Source organism: Vipera ursinii (genome assembly GCF_947247035.1).
Source record: "Vipera ursinii genome assembly, chromosome: 1".
Classification (NCBI taxonomy): Eukaryota; Metazoa; Chordata; class Lepidosauria; order Squamata; family Viperidae; genus Vipera; species Vipera ursinii.
In genome coordinates, this window is record NC_139512.1 from 95,777,130 (window position 1) to 95,799,089 (window position 21,960).

General features: G+C 37.3%; 1 protein-coding gene across 1 annotated transcript in view; it reads left to right on the forward strand.

Annotated features, from left to right (window-relative positions):
* SYT9 (synaptotagmin 9) overlaps positions 1-20,798 on the forward strand; it is a gene marked incomplete at both ends in the record, with an annotated part of 89,467 nt that extends 68,669 nt beyond the window's left edge. Inside the window, 4 exons of the mRNA XM_083348789.1 lie at positions 17,593-17,713; positions 18,995-19,166; positions 19,852-19,981; positions 20,691-20,798. Of these exons, the coding sequence (XP_083204915.1) occupies positions 17,593-17,713; positions 18,995-19,166; positions 19,852-19,981; positions 20,691-20,798 (531 nt within the window). The remainder of the gene's footprint in view (positions 1-17,592; positions 17,714-18,994; positions 19,167-19,851; positions 19,982-20,690) is intronic.
* Between the last annotated feature and the right edge of the window lie 1,162 nt (positions 20,799-21,960).

The window sequence follows — 21,960 nt, forward strand, 5'->3', positions numbered from 1 at the left end:
CTGGAGGTTTACTTTATTTTATATATTACTGTATATTAAACTTATTTTTGAGGTGGCACTATATTTTTGTGTTTGCTATTCTCAAATGGCAAAAAAAAAAAGAAAACAACCCCACCAATTTCTACCAATTTTGACCAAATATAGGCATAATACAGGGCTTCAGAGCAACAGGACCCTGAAATTCAGTGTTATGAATTAATGGATTAGTTAGGGACTAATTACAGATATGCATAGCTTGAATCATCAGAAAATTAAAATGAGAGTGAAAACACACACATACACTAAATACTAAAACACTTTACAAATTTAGTTAACCATAATCATTCCTTTCCATAAGTATTTAAGTGTGACTCTAAAAGGGAACAGAAGTAATTTACTGTGCATAAATTAATTTGTTGTTAGTATATAATATTTCTGAAGCTGCACAATTATATGAAGAGTCCTTTACAGCATATAGCAGTGAGAACAGCAGTTGAAAATAATATGTCAAAACGGGATAAGATAGACATTGTCTCTTTCACTAACTCAAACATGTCAAACTTGAGACGTCACATGACATTGTCACATGACATTATCAGGACGGTTTTGCCATTACTGGCAATGGGGTGGTGGGCGTGGCTTCCAGATGACGCTTCTGGCCCGCGGGCCAGCAGTTTGACACCCCTGCACTAACTGTTCATTCCAGGATAGTTGTTTGCCCATTATCAATAAGCAAGTTATATATAATTGTTAATTAGCAAGTTACCGTATATATGTCAGTAAAATAGTAGCAAAGGGCAGCATCTAGTTGACCTTGTCTTGGATCAGGCACTAAGCAAAGTTGGGCTTTATTAATAATTAGATGTAAATTTATCAGGCATACTAGAATATCAGACAATAAAAATGGAACAATAACTAATTCTAGACAATAAAATGAAACTGAGCAGCAAGTGGTGAATAACTTCAATATTTCTGTCAGCAGGAATCAACTGAAAAAGTATTTACTTTTATTATTAGTTTAAACAGTATTATTTCACTTTTATATATGATAGACAGCGTTCTCCAACTTGATACGTCCAACTGTGTTGATCTAAAATTTCCAAGTCATATAGTTTTAAACATGCTAGCTTGGGATTATGCCTGCTGACATTTACTGTATTTAGAGAGTACAATATAAGGGAAATTGTATTGCAACCTGAAAAATAAGTAGAAAGTGCTTTACAACGATAGGGAGAATTTGATTTTTGGGCCACATAGATTAACATAGTTCTCTTTCTTCAACATCTATGAGAGTAGGGAAAAGAAAAAAAATCTGCTTCCTTCTAACCTTGTTTAATCAAATACATCTGAAAGGTTAAACAAGGTCTTGGGTTTGTTATAATGTGCATCTAAAAAGTGTTGCATACCAAGTGATGTAAATAAGAAACTTCACCACTAAGAAGGAAAAAATAATTGTTCTTCGCACTTGACATGGAAGAATCACTTTTTGTAACACCTCTGTCGGTTCACTGCCAACATTTTTTTTAAGAAAACCTGTTTTATATTGTGCAATCATTTTCATTTCTAAGCACCTTTTCAGTACTGAGAGTTGGTTTCTTTTAATTTTTAGAAATTGACATCTTTTAAAAATGTGTTATGAGTTCCTGTTAACCTAGAATTAAATAATTGTAAGGAGGCGTGGGAAGAGGAGTGGCTTTTTGCAAGTCTGAAAATGATGTGAAATACTCATCTTACATACATTCCGTCTTTGAATAAAGCCAGCAGCAGGATTTGTTTTATAGTTTCTGTAACCTTTGCAACTATTTGTGATAAATTTGTAGAGGGAAATGAACCCTGTTTGGTAAAATCATAATCATCATAATCTCAGACAGTTTCTTCTTCTTGTGCCATATTCGTCATTGGACGTTGGCGATCATGTTGACGATCCTATTTTTATCAGCAGCCGCAAGAAAAAGTGCTGCTGAGTTTTTTTCCCAAACCAGTCCCTTAGATTTTGAAGCCATGAAGTTCTTCTTCTGCCTGGACCTTGTTTGCCTTTAATCTTTCCCTGGAGGATTAAATGGAATATGGCGTATTTTTCTGGGTGTCGCATCTTATGTCTGAAATATTCTAACTTTCATTTTTTAATTGTTTTGATGATTTCCCTTGGCTTTCCCAGGCGGCTTATCACCACCTCATTTCTGATCTTGTCAACCCAGCTTATACGTAACAGCCTCCTGTAAGTCCACTTTTCAAATGCTTCTAGTCTCTTCAGGTGGCCTTCTGTCAGAGACCAACTCTCTACTCCATAGAGCAGGATAGAAAAAAATATAACATCTGACAAGCCTCATTTTCAATCTTAGGCTTATGTCGTGACTGCAGAAAACCTTTTTCATTTTGAAGAATACTGTTCAAGCTTTCTCTACCCTTGTCTTTACTGCACTGGTCATGTCCCAGCTTTCATGTAAATTAGAACCGAGATGTGTGATCGTTTCAACTTTTTCTAATGATATTCCTTCTGAATTTATTGGTGGTAAATTTGTTGACGACCATGATCTTGGTTTTTGAGGTGTTAAGCTTCAAGCCGTATTTTTCAGATATTTCTGTGACTCCGTAGATGAGGAGCTGCGGGCAAGCAGAACTGTATCGTCAGCATATCTTAAATTGTTGATCCAAACACCATTTACTTTGATGCCAGCATCGATGTTCTCCAGTGCCTCGTTGAAGATTGACTCAGAGTAGATGTTGAACAACAGTGGAGACAGAATACATCCCTGTCTGACCCCTCTTCGTATTTCTGCATCAGCTGAGTATTTTTGGCCTAGTCTCACATTTGCTACCTGATGCCAATATAGATTCTTTATGATTTGGATGTCTTTGTCATCATCAGACAGTTTACTGATCCTTAAATGACTGCTTTTGTACAATGAGGAGAAGAGGTGTTAAGCACTTCATTACAGAAGATTGCTATAGTAGCTTGTGGTTTGAGTGCCAAAATAAGGCCTGTGGTAGCCTGATTGTTGCAATTATTTTCCCTTCTAGTTTGAAAGTTAATGTGAACTGGCAGAATGTACACCTTTACATAATGTAAGAAAGTAAAATTATTAAAATACATTTCATTGACCTCCAGCTATTTCAAATAGGAATTCTTCTGGGATACTCTTTACAGTCAAGCTGTACTTTGTATAGTTCTTTGTCACTTAGACATACCAAGAATAAGAGTCATGAAGTTACTTAGATCTTATATGGGAAGCTGATCAGAGCCAATTTGAGTATGTGCACATAGTAGCAGAAGCTTCCAAATAAAAATGGAATGACTTTTCAACTCATAAGGGGAAAAAACCCATAGGAACAGGATCTCCTTCATGTTGTGAAAACCTTACAGACCTCTTCTTAGAAATGCAACACAGCAGTTGTGATATTTAAGTTGAGCCATGACCCTAACTCAGGGGTCTTCAAATTTGGCCCTTTTATGACTTGTGGACTTCAACTCCCAGAACTCCTCAGCCAGACATACTGGCTGAGGAATTCTGGGAGTTGAAGTCCACAAGTCATAAAGGGGTCAGGTTTGAAGACCCCTGCCCTAAAAGTTATTCCAACAAGCTGAATTTACAGAAGAAAATGATTAGGAGGTGTGGCAGCATATATCTTCCTCCAAGGAATGAACTCTGTAACCAGTTAGTCATAATGGATACAGATTGTCACAATACTAAAAATTCCATCCCTATGGATGCTTTCTGAGAAGTACAGAGAAAGAATTGATTAACATAAAAGAAACATATAAGGACCATCCCATAATAACAAATGCACAAATTGATTCAATTCAATTAGGGGATGCGGTGGCTCAATGGGATAGGACGCTGAGCTTGTCAATCAGAAGTTCGGCAGTTTGGCAGGTCGAATCCCGAGTGCCGCGTAACAGAGTGAGCGCCTGTTACTCGTCCCAGCTTCTGCCAACCTAGCAGTTCGAAAGCACATAAAAATCCAAGTAGAAAAATAGGGACCACTACGGTGGGAAGGTAACAGCGTTCTGTGCGCCTTTGGCGTCTAGTCATGCCGGCCACATGACCACGGAGACGTTCTCGGACAAGCGCTGGCTCTTCGGCTTTGAAATGGAGATGAGCACCGGCCCCTAGAGTCAGAAACAACTAGCACACATGTGTGGGGGAACCTTTACCTTTAAGTTCTTATTCCAACCCATCACATACATTCTGTGGAGTTCTTAGTGCTCTCTGAGCTTGGGTGTTTTCTTAGAGACATTGCTACAGAGAGGCTGGCAACACAGTGAATTCTAGGTTTTGATGGAGCCACTGAAAAGGCTCTTTCCCTTGTCCCAAATAAACATGCCTGTGCCAGAGCCGTGAGAAAAACATCTCACAATTTGTTGTTAGGGAAAAGGCAGTTCCTAAGCTATTTTGACAAAAGGATAAAATAGCTATGAAATCTGAGGGCTCTCAGATTTTGATCTCTTAAAAATAATCAGGAAAAAGTGCAGTTTAGTAAGTTTTGATACCCAGCAGGGTGGATTTGATTTAAATCAAGTTGTTGATTTAAATCATGATTTAAATCAACAACTAGTAAAAAGGCTTGATTTAAATCAACTCGATTTAAATCATAATTTTCAAACAGCAGCTGTCATCTCTGTCTCGCAGTGACTCCTCCTCTGACCCGCTGTTGACTCACTGGCAGTCCCATTCACCTTAATGGGACAGCTGGTGATGCGGCAGTGACACAGCAAGGTGAGGGACATGGCAGGCAGATGCCCGCTAACAGGCGCTACCATGATGGATCTGAAATAACAGGTGCTCTTTAAATGTAAGGACTCATTCTTGCTGGTAATTAGAATCTTTAATATTATTATTTGCAAACAAAATGAAGGTTTCCTATTTAGAATAATAAGCTGTCAGGTTAGTAAAACAGCGATATCAGAACTGATTTTAGGTTAATAGGTTAATCACACATATCATGTTTCCCTGAAAATTTATTTTATTTTATTTATTTTATTACATTTATATACCGCCCTTTCCCGAAGGACTCAGGGCGGTTTACAGGGTAATTAAAAACCAAAAATACAAAAGTTAAAAACCAAATTTAAAAAAGATTAAATTTATCCCTGTATAAATAAAACTCCAATTAAAATAAATTAATCCTCAGCCTGGGCCAGAGAGCTCGAAGAGCCAGGTCTTCAGGCCCCGGCGGAATGAACGGAGGTCGGGGGCAGTCCTCAGCTCCACTGGCAGCTGGTTCCAAAGGGCAGGCGCCCCCACTGAGAAGGCCCTATCCCTGGGTGTTACCCGCCAGCAATCTCTTACCGGTGGCACCCTGAGAAGACCCTCCCTGTGGGAGCACACTGGATGAAGGGAACTTGATGCCGGCAGCAGGTGTTCCCTCAGATATCCCGGACCCAAGCCATGTAGGGCTTTATAGGTCATCACCAGCACCTTGAATTTCACCCGGAGGGCAACCGGAAGCCAATGCAGCTCGCGGAGTAGACCTAGACCTACCCTGAAAATAAGACCTACTCTGAAAATAAGACCTACTCTGATTTTTGGTGATAGGCCTAATATAAGCCCTACCCCCAAATTAAGCCCTAGTTAGGACCCTGCCCACTCCATCCCACCTCGCTACCGCAACGGGGCAGGAGAACATGTGTCACACTGCTGCCACCAAAACGAGGCAAGGCAGGTGGGGGAGGTGGGGGAGCACCTGCTTACTTCAGCCCCCCCCCCCAGCCAGGCCATTCCTTGCTCGGTGACCTTACCTTTCACTCCCCTCCTGAGCCGGACTACCATGCTATGGAGGATGGGCAGGATAGGCCTGGTCCCTCTCCGCTGTTTCGGAGCCAGTGGGGAGTGACGGTGAAAGGCTCTACTGTCTCTGTGCATCACTGGAGGGGCTTTTTTCCTGCTTCATCCAACAGATCATTTCCCAGCAGCAACCATTGCCTCCTACTCCACCAACTCTCCCGTGGCTTGCGCAAGCCTCCCCTGCCGCCAGCCCTCCGTTGCCGCCAGTGCAAAGAACGGGGAGGGGAATGGCTCTGTGCAGTGACGCAGAACAAAGAAGAACACTTGCTTGCCGCCCTGTATCACCCCGTGCCTCCCTTCTCCATTCTGGAAAAGGCATCCCCATTTCCTACTGCTTCTCCTCCCATCACTGCTGTAGAGTTTGGCCCACCACTGCCTCTCTCTTCCCGAAAGCATTTCTTCACTAACCTGCTCTGGTGCGTTTCCTGCTGCAGAGAAGTGGTGTTTGTGGGACTAAAAAAACTTCAGTCAGACCTTCCAACTGATCGCGAAAAAAAATCATCAATTATTATCCACCCTGATACCCAGTATTTGCTCTGTGTGTGTGTGTGTGTGTGTGAGAGAGAGAGAGAGAGATAGAGTGAGTGAGTGTGTGTGTGTGTGTGTGTGTGTGTGTGTGTGTGTGTGTGTGAGAGAGAGAGAGAGAGAGAGAGAGAGAGAGCGCATAAGTCATGGCACCTGCTCTATGGAATAATCTCTATCCTCCCTCCAAAGATACTCTACTAGTGTTTTAGATTAGAAAGCCATGAAGATCTTGGTCTTCTAATAAGCACTGAAGCCAAGGTGTTGAGTTATTGAAGCTCTGGAGAAAGCATATATGGTTTATGGGAAGTGAGATGTTTATTGGGCCTAGTCTTTTTCTCCCTCTTGGGTTTCATGGATCAGATTTTTTTTTAATTTTGTATACCACTTAGAATTTTACTTGCTAGATTAATAAATAAATTAGAAGTGAATAAATTAGAATCTATAACAAACCATGATGGCATCAAAATGCCATATGTCGTGGTATTGTGGAAAATGCCACGCTGATGTCTAACTAAAGTAGGTCAGTCATGTAATTTGTGTGCTGTCATCACAATCATCTGTCCCTCCCACAAATGCCTGTGATTTGTACATGCAGAGTACATACGTTCCTTTTTCGAGCCCAACACAAAATGTCTTCATCTGTAATTTTGTAAAGTCTTTGCTGAGAACAGATTCTAGTTTGGGGATTCTGTTTTTGAAGAGTGAACCTTTGCCTAAAATGTTACTTGGTCTTCACCTCACCCGTGAATAATTCACATTTGGTAAACGCTTTCTCTCACACACTGAAAGTCCTGTTTTCCTTTTGTCAAGTTGCTTCTGAGCTCTTTCCTCATCAGTGTGAGCTTCAAAACTCGTTTTCAAATATGAATACATTATTGGTCATTTTTTCTGATTACTATCTTCTCTCTTTGCATTTTCAAACTCTTTAATGAGGCTGAGAAGCAGCAGGTTCCAGCTTCTTTTCCAGTAAGGAAGACACACATTCAGTGATATCAGGAAATTCTAATTTAACTAATACCCTGTTTCATCTATTCCTAGATCTATTCAATCTGAGTCTGTGTTATATCAGACCCTAGGTCTGTGCTCTTTTGTGGAATAATGTTGAGGGTGTTATGCAATTCTGTGATATAGCATTATAGTTAGTGCTTTTTTTGTAAAAGAAAAAGGTGCTGGAACTCACACACGTCATACAACCTGCCTTGCCTACCCTACAAGGTTCCATCCAAAAAAGGTGCCAGAACTCCGTTCTGAGCGTTCTATGAGAAAAAAAGCCCTGATTATAGTGATTAGACACATATCTTTAAGCATAGCTGCAGCATTCTTAATTTTCATTGCAACTCTCTGGACTGAGATTACATAAATATTCATTGTTCATCTGTGGACATTCAGCTGAATTCTTGAGGCAAAAATTGACTCCAAGCAATTTGATATACTTGATTATGATCTGATTTACCATTAATTTGGATGATAATGTGGGGATTTCTCCTCTCTCTCTCTCTCTCTCTCTCTCTCTCTCTCTCTCTCTCTCTCTCTCTTTCTCTTCAGTTTAACAAATTTTCCTATCTGCCTCTTTCCAGACAAAACTGCAAAAAAGTTTGTTAATCCTGTGAATTCATTTCAAAAATATTGGTAATGTTGATGCTGTTTTAACTCATGAAACTTAATTTGATTTTATTCATCATCTTGAACTGCACATTGAGGGCTTCTTTCAGTATGAAGGCCAACACCAGCTCAAGAACTGGCAGCTGTGATTTCACATTGTGGTGATCAGAGAATAATAATGTCATCATTGGCAAAAAAAAACCAGCTATATAATTCAACCACTATTGTTCTGTCCAAGGACGCCCTGATAGTGTCCCATTTTTGAGAAATCTATCTAGATAGCATTGTTTTTTTTAATTCTGTTCTTCAGCAAAGACTCCTAGAAGTTAGAAATTATTGATTTCTCGGAGCCAGAGCCCCAGTAGTGCCAGCCGCTCAGAGAGCCAAGTCAGCAGCACCAGCTCTGTGTACAGCCAGGACAGCAAGAAGAAGGACAGAACTGATAGAACTGAGATCCGAAATGGGACTAATATAAGGAGTACTGTAGTTGTTGAGTAGGAGTGTTGGAATACATGTTCATGTATTTTATGCAATAATGACAGCCAGCCAGTAGATGGCAACATTTATAACTTTGCATCTGTGTTATATACTCTATGTCTTTTTGTTCTGAGTAAAGTTTCCTCCTTCCTGTTGCAGTTAAGCAGTAAAGCTCATGTGGACTGTACACTTTGTTTGTTCTGTAGGGCTATATAATAGAATTTAGATAGATAGATAGATGGATGGATGGATGGATGGATGGATGGATGGATGGATGGATGACAAGAGACAGACAAGATAGAGATGATATATAGATATATATAGTATAGGTATAGAGTTATAGGTATAGGTATAGATATAGATATATATTCCTCAACATTCTCAACCTACTCTTATTTATTGCAAATTCTTTGTTGGTTTAGCTGAGTGGATAAAATGACATCAGTCTAGAAAAGGAACAGCTTGCTGCCTGTCACATTGTGGTAGATTTAATGAGAAATAATGGGATTTTCCTCACTTTGCTCCAATTCATACGTGGTTTTAGTTTGTGTTTTAGTTTGTTGGGCATAATAATTTTAAGGACTAATGTATGTCTTTGGCTGTGCTGTGTGTGCTGCACATTCTTAAGTTATTGGCAAAACAAAGACCTGTTGGTTGAGTGATACTTTCAAGATGTTGTCTGTAGTGGGATGATAGCCTAAGAATGAAGTGGCTATGCCATTTCACTTCAGCTGCTTTACTTACTTCCTCTGCAGCCTCTTTAATATCTGAAAAAGATTTCTGTGCCAGCGTGTTAGCATTACTAATGCAGGGAGATTAAGAAGATGCAGACCCAAACTGAATCACATTATCTGCCCACTGTAATGGTATTTCTGCCTTCTCTGAGGAACTTATCCCTAGAGTGTTATGGAAATCAGTCTGGCACCATACAGCAGGACAGGATCAAATAAGCTACCATTATACAGATTCCTATAAAATGTTTTAATGGATAGATTAGAGATACAATACAGAATCTTGGGAGTTGTAGTAGGAACTCTTGTCCTCATTATTTGTAAGTTCATTAGGGTAGAATCTCTTTGAATATTTTGAATCACTTATTCTCAGGTGTTTTGCAGCCAGGAGCTATTTTTTATTAGATAAGCTACTGACAATCTACTCTCCTAACTGTTAATTGTTAGTTGTTTATCTGTGGCGTTCCTTCCTTGTTTTTCTGTGGGAATTTTGTTCATTTGAAATGGTATGGGATACTTTGAGAACAGTGGTGATGAAGTAAGCTTCCCAGTAGGACAGCTGAGTGTCACAGTCAGCACGATGGCAGACTATATCACAATGAAATCCCTGCCACTTTTTAATATATGTATAATATTAATGCACATACAAAGGGGCAAAGTTTGTAGTGGTGATACTGATATTAAATATCAGCTATTTTGAATCTACTGCAAATGCTGTTAGATAAGTGTCAATTACAATTTCCAACATTTTCTATACAAAATACTTTTTTTCCTCCCCCCCCCCCACAATAGATGGAAGTAAGAACAGATGCCTAAAACTGCAAGGATGGGCACTGCACATGTACTTTTGGTGTTAACTACAAAACCTTACCCACAAGTAGTTGCTGCTGCAGATCTTCATAAAAGTGACTCTCTCTGCCTTGATACTCAACTAAACAGGAAAGAAGACAAAGAAAGGCGACAGAAAAAAAAAACATCCTTAGCTGCAGCTCTTGATAAATTAGACTTCACAAATTACCATGCTTAACCAAAAATAAGAATCCTGAGTGGGAAGAATGGAATCAAGAAGGTGTTTGTTTTGCTTTCACTTTATCCCAAGCCACAGACTTGTGAAGCAGGAATTGCTGAATAACCAATAATTGGCTACAATTACATGCAGCACACTAATAACATAGTTGAAGAGTACAGACACTAACTAAGCCACAAATAAGCATGGCTTTTAGCTTTCTTTTTGGGAATTGCAAAGAGGCTAGTAAACTGCAAAAGCATGCTTGTAGGTGGTCTATGAGGTGCCTTGTACTTGGGGATTTAATTTAGAGAAAATTAGCTCTTTGGAACAATTGCTTAGAATGATGTATTTAAAATGTTTGAAAAAAATTCTCTTTAAAAGTACATGGTGTGTGTGTGTGTGTGTTATTAGAAGAATTATTTGAGATTCCAACTTGAGCCAGGGTTGTGCAAGAATAAATAAAAATGAGATCCAGAAAGCTGTGAGAGAAAAAGAAATATTTATTCCTAAAAGGAAACAGCTTGTCTTTAGGGGCAGCTGCAGAGAAAAGGGGTACTGGAACAAAGTTATATTGGGAAATTTGTCATAATTATGAAAGTGTCTACATGCTGATTCTAGGGTAACTCTTGAGAGGTGGGTGTGTCTGTGTGTCGGTATGTTTATTCTTCTGAATAAAGTTCCGCTGGGAGACCTAATTTAATTAACTCTATTTGTGTTTACAGACCTTATCCTGTGATATGTGGATTAGGTCTGGGTAACATATTTGGGGGTTTGAGGAAGTTTGAGTAAAAGATTTTCCTCCTTGCTATTTTTATTTGATCAGTTTAGTTTCAGCTTGACTGTCAGTTATCTTGCAGACATCGATTCTCAGTCTATTGTGGATTCTCTTAATGTTTTAAGGAAAGATAGAAACAATATAAAGAATAAGATATATTTTGATATAAAACTTCCCAGGGTGTTTTTTTTTAAAGAAAAAAAGATGAAACATAGAACCATCTGACTGGTAAACTGGAAGTGCTTCTTGTAATGCCACCTTATGGGATACTTGTAATTTTCAGATTGTTGCTCTTAAATATACAAGATCTTGTTTTTACTTTGGAGTCTGATCTCAGTCCCAACGAGATTCAATTTGGTGAGATAATATAAGTAAGACAGTTCAGATGAAAGAGCAAGGACATTTTGCCAGAGGCTTAAGGTTTCCAGCAGTCCATTTTGGGATTAATAGTGGCTTCCTCTCAGAACCTCATTTTTCTCTGACAGTCCCTACCCATGGAGTCTCTTTAGGCTGATAGTTCTGTCAGAGCTCCTTTCTCTTAGAATAGTTGCAAGACAGGTAGAAACTTTACAAGTGAAAGTTATATCCCATAGTTATACTCATATGGCCTAAACTTTGATCCTCCTGTTTTATTTGTTGTACAAGACTTCAAAATCACACTGGAAAAGGATAAATGGAAATCTCTTTCAAGTCAAGTTTGGGCATTTCATTCTAGTTTTCCAACAACAATACTGAAATGGTTATCTTGTCTTAGTGCTTTTAGCTGTTTAGTCTGCAGCTTTTACAGTCTGTGGCAGTCTGTCATCCAAATATTAACCAGACTTGGCCCAGTGTAGCTTTGAAGGCAAATGAGGTCTCTTCAGTTCTACTGCTTGTTTTGAGAATGGAAATAACAATAATTCTTCCTTCTTATGAATGAATTCTCACTTTCCTTCTTAATCTAAGAAATATGGGGTTTCCACAGATTTCCTATATCTACTTAGATTAATTGGTTACCTAGTTTGATTTCCTAAATTGGCTTGTATGAAATACTGTACTACAATTTGCCAATACCAGGATGAATAGTATGGTGAACTTAGTTCTTCTACAAAGTGACTGCAATAATGAGAATTTAGAAGTGCACCTTTCTCTTGATTAACAGTAAGTTATGTCATCCAAACCCAGGGGTGGATAATTGTAACATTTGAAACAAGCCAATTTTAATTCATCAGCCTTAAAGTTGTACCTTTGAAGTAAACAAAAGGTAAGACTAGTCCTACTTTAAGCATTCAAACAATACACTAAACTTTAATTAGAATCAGAAGTTTTTTTATTTGTTCAGTAACATAAAGCCCATGCAGTTGATTGCTCTCTTTTTTATTTAATCCCATTTATATCCTGCCCTTCTCCGAAGACTCAGGGCGGCTTACAATTTAAGCACAAACCAATGTGCTTAGCAGTAGCCTTCATTCTATGTATACAGTATGCCTGCTTATTAGGGCTTTCACACACACCCCCAAGCGGCATTTTTAAACCTTTTACTATATGTGGATTTTCTAAAACCATATCCACAGAAAACCTTTCTCATGCAATCAGACTACTTCATACTACTGGCTCCAGTGATGGCAAGGCATTAAGACCACACTCCAGTTTTTCTGCAGTGCGGTATGTACATTTTGATAGGCAGTTTAATAAATAATGTGTTGACTTATTTTATGTTTCTGTTAGGATTCTGGTTTTCTCTTTTATGAGGATATTAACCCATTGACTGTAGTTAAAAATGTGTTCTTAAAAAAATACTGTGGATGAAACAAATTAAGCTCATTAATATCTCAAGACAGCTTATTCCAAAAGATGGTGGATATGTTTGGATTTAATTGTAGTCCTTTGCCTTTTTCCACATTTAAAGTTTAAATGGTTTTTCCATATTTAAATTTCAGTTGGTTAAGTAGACAGGATGACAGTTGCAAAGAGCTATATTGATGAGTAGCCTGTTTATTTAATGGTGTTCCCTATCAAATGGCTTTAAATTAGAATGGTGGTCCATCTGTATAATTCCCGAAAGAGCCCAGTACTTTTTACTGCAGAAATAAAAAAAATCCAGAAATCTGCAAGTCTGTGATATGGCATTTGATTAGGGCATCTTTTCAAAACAAAACATAATCCCAGTCTGGCTGTTCTTTAGCCAAATTGACCTGTCATTACAGTATTTTTAAAGCTATCTCACTTCCTGAGCTCTGCAGAGCTGTTCCTTTGATGAGATTTGAATACCAGTCATGAGGGCATACCTTATGTAAGCCTAATGATACATCATTCTGCATTAAGAAAATGTGCACAGTACAGCATGGGAAGACCTGTTGCTGCTATTGTCCTTGTCATCATCATGCTATCAAAGGGTTTTCACTTCTGTCCCTGTTGATGTGATTAGAAATTGGTCCTTTAGTCCAGGGGTCCCTAACCCCCAGGCTGTGGACTGCTACTGGTCCGTGGACCATTGCAAACCAGGCCGTGCAAGGAGCGGGCAAATGCATGAAGCTTCACTTGCACAGGTGCAGGAGCTAGGTTGCATGCACAAAAACATCCCCTCTTCCCCAACCCCTCCGCCACTGCTGCTGCTCCCAGTCCATGGAGGCAGAAAGATTGGGGACCTCTGCTTTAATTGATACAATGAGTAGGCAGCTAAAATAGCACAAAACATGCTATTTCGTTCAGCGCAAAGGTTAATGGCAAAGCAAAATCTATAGCTTCTGCTTCATCAAGGTATAATAACACTTTTGAATCAGAATAATGTTTTCTTTCTCTTTGCTTTGCCATCGGTATGGATTGTTCTTTGGACCCTTCAATTTATTATAAAGACTCGGTTGTCTACAGTTCAACCCATTGTGATTTTACAGACATACTTGTCATGTTCATAGCAACAGTATACAAATAAGTTTCCCATAGTCTTCTCCCAGGATGTTTGTTGACTTGACTGCCTAACATACAGCCATGAGATTTCCTGGTAATCCTCTGCCCAAGATCAGCCAAATCAGTTAGGTACTGCTATCTGCTGACTTTCCAGATGTAGGTAATCTTTGACCTACAACCACAACTGAGCCTGAAATTTCTGTTGCTAAGCAAGACAGTTGTTTTGCCCCGTTTTACAACCTTTCTTGCCATAGTTTCTAAGTGTATCACTGCAGTTGTTAAGTTAGTAACAAGGTTGTTCAGTGAATATTGCTTCCCCCTTGACTTTGCTGGTCAGAAGATTGCAAAAGGTGATCACATGACCCAAACACACTGCAACTGCCATAAATACATGCCAGTTGTCAAGTGTCCAAATTTTGATTATGTGATCACGGGGGTGCTGCAAGGGTCATAAGTGTGAAAAGTTACTTTTTTAATTGCTGTTGTAGCTTTGAAACATCTGTTGTAGCTTTAAAAAATTGGTTGTAAGATGGGGACTACCTGTGGTTCCTGATTTTATTCAAAAACTGGGATAGGATAATTCTATTTCTAAGCTCATTTATTTTTGAATGACACAAAAAGCTGCAACATCACAGGGAATTAAGGTATATAGTTTAAGAGTGTATTCACATACAGTCTCAAACTGTATGTGTCCATTTTCATTTTTAACCAGACTTAAAATTTTATAAAAGCAGCAAATAGGAATATGCTGGTTGGAAAGATCATTAATGTATGAAGACTTCAAAAGCAATTTGCTGTCTGGGGCACTGTAAGAACTTAAACATTTATCCCCTTAAAACAAAGGGTACTGCCAAAGTGGTTGAACAACTGGATGATTTTAAAACAACTAGACATTTTAGAGTTACAGTTAGGACAAGCGGTTGGCAGTTTTAACTAATGTAGCTCTTGTGTTATTAATATGATTATGTAAGCAATCACCCAAGTAGCCTAAATCAAGAGTTGATCTGAGTCATTCATCTTGCCTGATATAATGGTGGGTGTCATTTTCAGACTTTCTGGCCAGATGGGCAAGGCACTTGGATTTTGAGCAATTCTTTTTGTGCTCCTATTATTCTTGTTTGAGTTCTTTGGGCTCAGGCCAAAATTTTATTTTATTTTTCTTCCTTCCCTATTCCTACAGCATGCTCCATGATCATTAAGGAGCAACATTCTCCTTATTATGTTCTTTAGTACCATTTTAGTCTGTTCCTGACTCTAGCAATTTTTGGTCATGATAGAAAGAGGGGATAACATTTTTTTTAACGCAGGGCATGCAAACTAGGAATTTATTATAATTCATTATTTGTAGGAATTTGGGCATTAAATTTTGTAATGAAGCCCATATAATCTAATTGATAACAGTTGGAGGAGCAAATAATGTTTTGTTATCAATCATGAATTGTAATATTATTCTATTGTTGTTATTGTTACTCTTTTTTTTTTCAAACTCCCGGGATGAATTCTGGCCAGATCTATGCAATAAATTTCAGTAATATAACTTTATTCAGTAAATTTTTCTGCTTTATCTAATTTTTCATGAAAGAATTCTGTTTTTGTTCTGCTCAAGTCTGCCAGAAGTGCTGACCAGCCAGTGGAATATATTAAGGATTCTACTACAAAGAGATTTGTTTTGTCAATCTTACTTTTGACTGTTATTGAACTACATCTTTTCTGAGCTGACAATATATTGCTTGTGGCAAGTGTTAAATTGTAAATCACAATCTGGATGGAACCTTTGTTACAACACATCCCATACCCTTGAAAGGTTTTTAACTGGAGATACAATATTGATTTAGTTCCTGGGCGTCACCCTCTTTTAATGCATTTATCTAGCGGCAGGTGTGTGTGTTTAATTTTGAATCCCCTCATACGTAATAAAATCTTTCCTTTGGCATCATATTTTCTTAGGCTACCAAGGAATGCAAATAGATTGTAAACCTAAATATAAGATTGCTGTCAAACTAGTTCCTGTATTTGTTCACAAGTACTAGACAGGCTAACCAAAAAATTTGGGAAATTCAGCAAAAATCTGTCTTCAGGATTTCTTTCCCTTTATCAAAGCAATCACTTTAAACAAATAGGATTACATTAACAAATGATTTCCTGTAGCATAAATAATTCTAAAAAAGTACATTTCTTTTCATTCCATTGTTTGGAATATGGTTCAAATTTACTATAAATGGTGGAAACTTTTTTATTGGGAGGGAAGCTTCACCAGTGTTGTGGCTCTCAAGTTGTACCTTCTGGGGCAGTTATTGCAGTTGGGATACTAGTTCTAAAATATCCCAAATTTACTAAAAATGACTATAAATGAAGTGCCATTGAAATACCTTTAGATTGTATATTATGATACTGGGAAAATTCAACAGAAGTTAATTCTGTAAACTTTCTCCCAGTTATTTCCAATTTAAAGTCAAATAGCTGTAAAAAAAACCCCACCTCTTTCTCTTACAGATAAAACTCATAAACATATCTACCTTCTAATGGTTTTGAAAATGAATGTGAAATGCCTTAAATATAAATTTCACTAATGCTTGGGAGTTTTCTGGGGATCTGTTAATACCTCAAAACCACCTTTCTGAGCTGGTCAAGATCAAGATCAACTTGCATGTTTTGAACATCCTTCTAGCTTCTATAATATGCTCTCAAACCAAAAGGGAACAAAACTATATTCAGTCTGCCTGTTTAAGCAACTTAATTTGCTTAATCCATAGACCAAAACAAATTGTTTCCAGGGATTTTACGATGATTCTGATGCAAAAGATTTATAATAGGAAAAGTTGCATATTTGAGGAGGAAGACTTTTGTTGACATAAAACAGATTTTGACTAGGAATCTGATAGATATCCAGATTGCTTCCACCCTGATGATGTTCAGGAAGCTACTGAAGAGCTGGGTATTTATTCTCCTGTGTCTTGAGTAGGTTGATTGTGGAGCTCCTGTTGAATGGTGTGTGAGTGTGTATGTGTATCCTTGCACTACTTATGAATTTTTCTCTTTGTTATGGTATTTTTTGTTGACATAAAACAGATTTTGACTAGGAATCTGATAGATATCCAGATTGCTTCCACCCTGATGATGTTCAGGAAGCTACTGAAGAGCTGGGTATTTATTCTCCTGTGTCTTGAGTAGGTTGATTGTGGAGCTCCTGTTGAATGGTGTGTGAGTGTGTATGTGTATCCTTGCACTACTTATGAATTTTTCTCTTTGTTATGGTATTTTCTTGCATGTTAACTAGAAAGTGTACAAGGTTGTTATGAGTTAGGTGATCTCTAAATTGTTTAACTAAATCAATTGATACATATATTGTTGTGTGGTTATCCATAGTCCAACAGAAAACAGTAAGTTTCCAACTTTTTCTTCTTTACAGCCATAATTAGTTCCAATGGGGAAATTCTGCTTAGGGATTTACTAGTTACTATTCTTGGTTTTTCTCTCTGGCAGCAAGAGGATAGGAACTTGCTGATTAAAGAAGCTATAAGAAGAACATAGGAATAAGTGATATAACTGGTACTTTGTGGGTCTGGGATTGGGGACAACTCTGTTCTTTTTTTCCCCCTTTTTTAAAACAGCTGAGATTCACAGATGCACTCTTCCCACATGGCAATTTTACTCAGAAAACTTCACTCAGAATTTCCAGTTTGTTCTGGAAACAGCAAACAAAATCTGATAAATATGGGACTGCTAGGAATAAGAGATGCATCAGTCTTATTAGTGATACTTCAACAGATGCTGAAAGACCTTTTTAATATTGTTCCATGTGTATTTTATTGCTATCCATAGGACAAAGTGGATCTTGGCGAGTTGATGTTTTCGCTTTGCTATCTTCCAACAGCTGGCAGGCTAACCATAACTATAATAAAAGCAAGAAATTTAAAAGCAATGGACATAACAGGAGCATCAGGTAGGAATATCTTTCACAGTGGCCTAAGATTATTTTTGTACATGAGTTAGGCAACTATATAAATTAAATAACAATAATAAAAATATTATTGGCATGTATGTGGGAGGGATAAATTTGTAACTTACTCCATCTTAAATTGTTTAGAGATCTTAGTTGCATAAAAAGTCTGATAAACAAAATGAGTTAGTGAACTTTTTAGGTTTTTTTTAATTGGGGTACAGAAGAACTGCAGCTTATTTTCAGTCCTTGAAACCTGAGTGAGTCTGAAAGATACCAATTCCAACATGTTAACTATCACACCACCTGGATTTGCTGTGTTTCTGTCTTGCCTTACTATTTTTTCCTGTCCTCCTTTGAGATAGATTAAGCTGATACAACAGTTATTGGCTAAAGAAATCCAAACAGAAAGTTCCCAAATTTGATTGGCTATATCACATTTGCCTTTGGTACTAAATTGCAATTATTATTTTTTTGGGGGGGGGATTTTTAAAAACTACATTCTACCCTAATAGTAGCAGTAGCTTTTAAATTATTTCTGGTGATAATTGCTATTGAATACACAGAACTATCTGCCTGACACTGTTTGTGTGTTTGGAATGGATTAACCCTTCTATTAAGAGAGAAAGAATTTAATTGAGACATTTTGTAAAAGCTCTGTCAAACAGGGCTTGACTGTGTGTATTTGTAGCCACAGTAATGCTAGGTATCCAGCCCAGTAACAGAGCCACTATTCTTTTGGATCTCATGAACACAAAGATGGTCCAAGTTTTGGATTAATTTTCACCAGGCAAGCATAATAAACAAGGGAGAGCAGAAAAAGCCAATTATCCTCCTGGATTAAAATACTTCTAAAAGTGAAATAGGTAGCCCTGTCTGCCTACTAAAAATGCATACCTATAAACAGAACAACCAATTGGCATATTTTTGTTGCATGTTTGCTTATGGCAGACTTCACTGCAAATTCCTCTGCCTCTACATTTACAAAAAAAAAAAAAAGTTTAGAAGTTGTGATTTAATGATGCAGGTTTGTCCTCAATGTAATGCAAAATTGCTATTCTGTTTTACCCCGAGAAATAAATCCTAAAAGAATTTACATGATCATGAATTAAATCATTCCTTTTTGTTATAGTACAGTGAGAAGATTATAAAGACAGGGAAGCTAAGTCAGATAAATATATTGGTCAAACTTTAAAATGTCATGAGCTAAGTCAGATGAATATATTGTTTAAACTTTGAAATAAAGCAAAATAAAATGCTGCGCTTGTTATATCTGTCATGCAGATCCATATGTGAAGGTGTCACTAATGTGTGAAGGGAGACGATTGAAGAAAAGAAAGACTTCTATTAAGCGGAACACCCTCAATCCTGTTTACAATGAAGCCATGGTCTTTGATGTCCCTCCAGAAAGCATTGATCAGATTCACTTGTCTATAGCCGTTATGGATTATGACCGGTGAGATATCTGGACAGCTATGAAAAACGATGAGTGAAAGGTCTAAATTGGGGTGTTCAAACCTGAACAAATGTTTAGTGACAAAGGTGGTGTTACAATTTCCTGCTAAGATTGTTTTTGGTGAAAATAAAATTGACATGTAATAGTTTCCTTAGTTGCTTTTTCTTAACCTTTCAGTCTAATGTAAACATTTTTTCCCCCCAAATATTAATCAGGTCTTACTCTGATTAGCTTTTCCAATCAAATAAATGATACCAACTGGCCTATATAAGACTAAAAACACATGGTTTATTTGTAAGAAATAAATTTTGAACTGCAAATTGCACAAGTAACTTTGGGTGTAAAAGGATGGGTTTTTTTAAAGCTGAACATTAATTTCAAAGTGAACATTAATAGAAACAGACAAAGAAAGGACATTTCTCCTAATATGGGGAAAATCCTCTCCTGGTGTCTTTGGCAGGCTTACTTTGCAAAACAAATGCTAACTTTGGAGAAGTGGTTTTCTTCAGGGCTATTGCAGGAGAGAAAAAGGTTGTATTTATGCTGTTCCTCTACTATAATCTCATTACCATGAACTGCAGAGATAAATTTAAGAGCCCATCCGCTTCAGCTATTGGATCATTTGAACTGTATAGTTCCTGAATGCATAATTTTAAGAAATAAATATTATTGAACATTTTCACAGTGTAGGTCACAATGAAGTAATTGGAGTCTGTCAAGTAGGCAACGAAGCAGAAAGTCTTGGGCGAGACCATTGGAATGAAATGCTCTCATACCCTCGAAAACCCATTGCACGCTGGTATCCACTTGCAGAGGTAAGACAAACAAGCTTTTACAGGAAGGTATTTTTTCCTTAAAAATTACCTTTCTTTCTTTCCTTCGTTCTTTCTTTTCTTCTTTCCTTTTTCCTTTCCTTTTTTTCTTTTTCCTTTCCTTCCTTCCTTTTTCCATTCTTTTTTTTCTTTTATTTTCTTTGTTTCTTTGTTTCTTTTTGTAGGGAGGGGGGGAGGCGTGCTGATGGTTTTGAGTCACCTGGTTATTTCGTGGACCCTGCAGTTTTCTTGGCAAGATTACACTAGCACTGGAATAAAGAATCCATTTGCTTAATGTAAATCCTATTAAAACATATTGGAATCCAGGGGTTTATATCAAAATTATCTATGTATGATAAAATTCTTCCAAGTTAAGGTAAAATCCAAATAATATATTTTATTTAATCTTAAATTTGGATAGACAACCAGGTTGTCTCTGCTGTGTTTGAACAGACAACATTCTCCTATACAGCTTTAAGCTTTTGTTTAAGGATGGTGCGTTATGTAAGACACTGGGTTTTATATATATATGGAAAAACAATTTCAAAAAACTTATATCTATACAGAACTAAGGTAAAGTAATTCCACTTCAGTGTTCACAGCAATGTCAAACTTCTTTGACATTAAAAGTAACATAGAGATTAGAACATGCAGTCGAAAGCTCTCCTCAAGTTACAATCAGATGCCTTTGTGTTTTTTTGTCTTTATTTAGGGCCCTGTTGAGCACAAATGTTCTGCAGGCTTTCTGCGCATTGATGGCTGCCGAAGAGGCTTCTTCACTCTTTTAACCTATTCAGCAGAAATCTGGCATTCCTGTTGAACCCTTTCTTAGCCAATTTCTCAGGGGCCATTCTGCATAGAGTCTAAAAGGGGTTAAGGCTTCCCCTTAATTCCATTTTTTGACCCTCCCTTTTTCCCCAACCCCAGGATTTATAAATCCCAACCCTTAGAATGCAAAACTTTTATTAATTACAAAGATATCTTTGCTCCTGAAGCTTTCTACAGTTTTCATTCTAACATAGTTACCCATGTCTATCAGGAACACACTCCTGTTGTTACTGATGGGCTTTCAAGTAAATTTCGTAATAAGTCACATTGTCTTAGTCAAGAGGATAATCCATTTTGATATACATTTGGAAATTTATCAAAATCCTATTTTTATTATGGTTATTATCATAAATATGATCTTGCCGCATCCCACTTTTCATTTCTTTAGATGTCATACTATTGATAAACAGCTCTTCAAATTTACGGTCTATGAATTATCATGTAATAAATGATCTAGAAGTTTCCACAAACTGAACTCTAGCTCCATTCAACAATCAGGATGAACTGCCTGCCGGTAGGCACACAAAAAACTCAGAAAATAAGACTCAATTTATAACATTTCGTTTGTGTCAAGCTTGAAATGTCCTTGTAGCTGTCTTGGTAACAGCATGGATATTTATAATTATATTGTAATTTATATACAATACAAAATTATAATTAATTGTAACAATTGTTAGGGGTGGTTGCATGGTCAACCAGATGTTTAGAGCAAGGGAAGGAGTATTTTCCTAGATATTTTTCTGATTATTTTTCCCCATTGAAAAATTGGGAATAAGAGTTTATAGTCATAAATGTATTTAATATTGCATCCTAAAAGCACCCTGTAAAAATCTATAGAATGAGAAGCCTTTCTCCAGTATCATTAAAGTTATTATCTTGAAGTGAAGGGTGCATTTCTGCCACCTTTCCCAAAGCAAAGGAAGGATTTGAACCCTTCTTTACATGTATACAATAGCACAGAGGAACTAAATAGCATTGTCTACTTCTTTACTAAAAGGTAGAGAGTCCTGAATTCTATACATTAAATTCTATTTTAAGAACATGACTATATTTTTGTAAATTATAAATTGAAATGATAAATTATTCCTACTAAAATAAATACATTCCTACTAAATAGAGGTTTTGTGACAAAAGCACACACCAAATATACTTTT